This window comes from Aptenodytes forsteri, unplaced genomic scaffold (genome assembly GCF_000699145.1).
Source record: "Aptenodytes forsteri isolate BGI_AS27 unplaced genomic scaffold, ASM69914v1 Scaffold20, whole genome shotgun sequence".
Lineage (NCBI taxonomy): Eukaryota > Metazoa > Chordata > Aves > Sphenisciformes > Spheniscidae > Aptenodytes > Aptenodytes forsteri.
The window spans coordinates 2,881,342-2,881,759 of record NW_008795523.1 but is presented as its reverse complement, the minus strand read 5'-3'; the positions used below and the strand labels follow the sequence as shown (position 1 = coordinate 2,881,759).

Below are 418 nucleotides of genomic sequence, written 5' to 3'. Positions count from 1 at the left end.
CGCTGGAGCGGAAGGGGGTGTGCCCCGCTCGGGCAACAACACCGGGGCGCTGGTGGCTGCTCCTTTCACTCCCCCGCCATGTTCTCCTAGCAGCGGATCCGATCGCGCCACCATCTCAGCCCACAAAGCCCGGGCAGACGCTTCCCAGCGACCCGACCCGCTCATCCCCGCCCGGGCTCGACCCCTCTTCCCGGTACAGCTCTGGGTATCCACGTCCCACCATGGTCACCACCACGGCGCCGCCGCCCTTCCTGGCTCGGATCTCGGCAGGCACCGAAGACCCCAGGCGGCTGCCCTCCACTCTTCTCCAGCGCCTCAGGCGAGGGGACAGCAACTGTGAGAACCAGCCCAGCTGCTGCCTGGCGGGCCCGGGGGGCACCGCGCGGCCCGCGCTGAAGGGAGGCCGGCGGGGGAAGGG

At 71.5% G+C, this 418-nt stretch overlaps 1 protein-coding gene across 1 annotated transcript in view; it reads left to right on the top strand.

Annotated features, from left to right (window-relative positions):
* Positions 1-70: 70 nt before the first annotated feature.
* PNRC1 (proline rich nuclear receptor coactivator 1) overlaps positions 71-418 on the top strand; it is a 2,539-nt gene continuing 2,191 nt past the window's right edge. The window contains 1 exon segment of the mRNA XM_019472760.1: positions 71-418. This exon segment is cut by the window's right edge and continues 14 nt beyond it. Within this exon segment, the coding sequence (XP_019328305.1) occupies positions 222-418 (197 nt within the window). The 5' untranslated portion in view covers positions 71-221.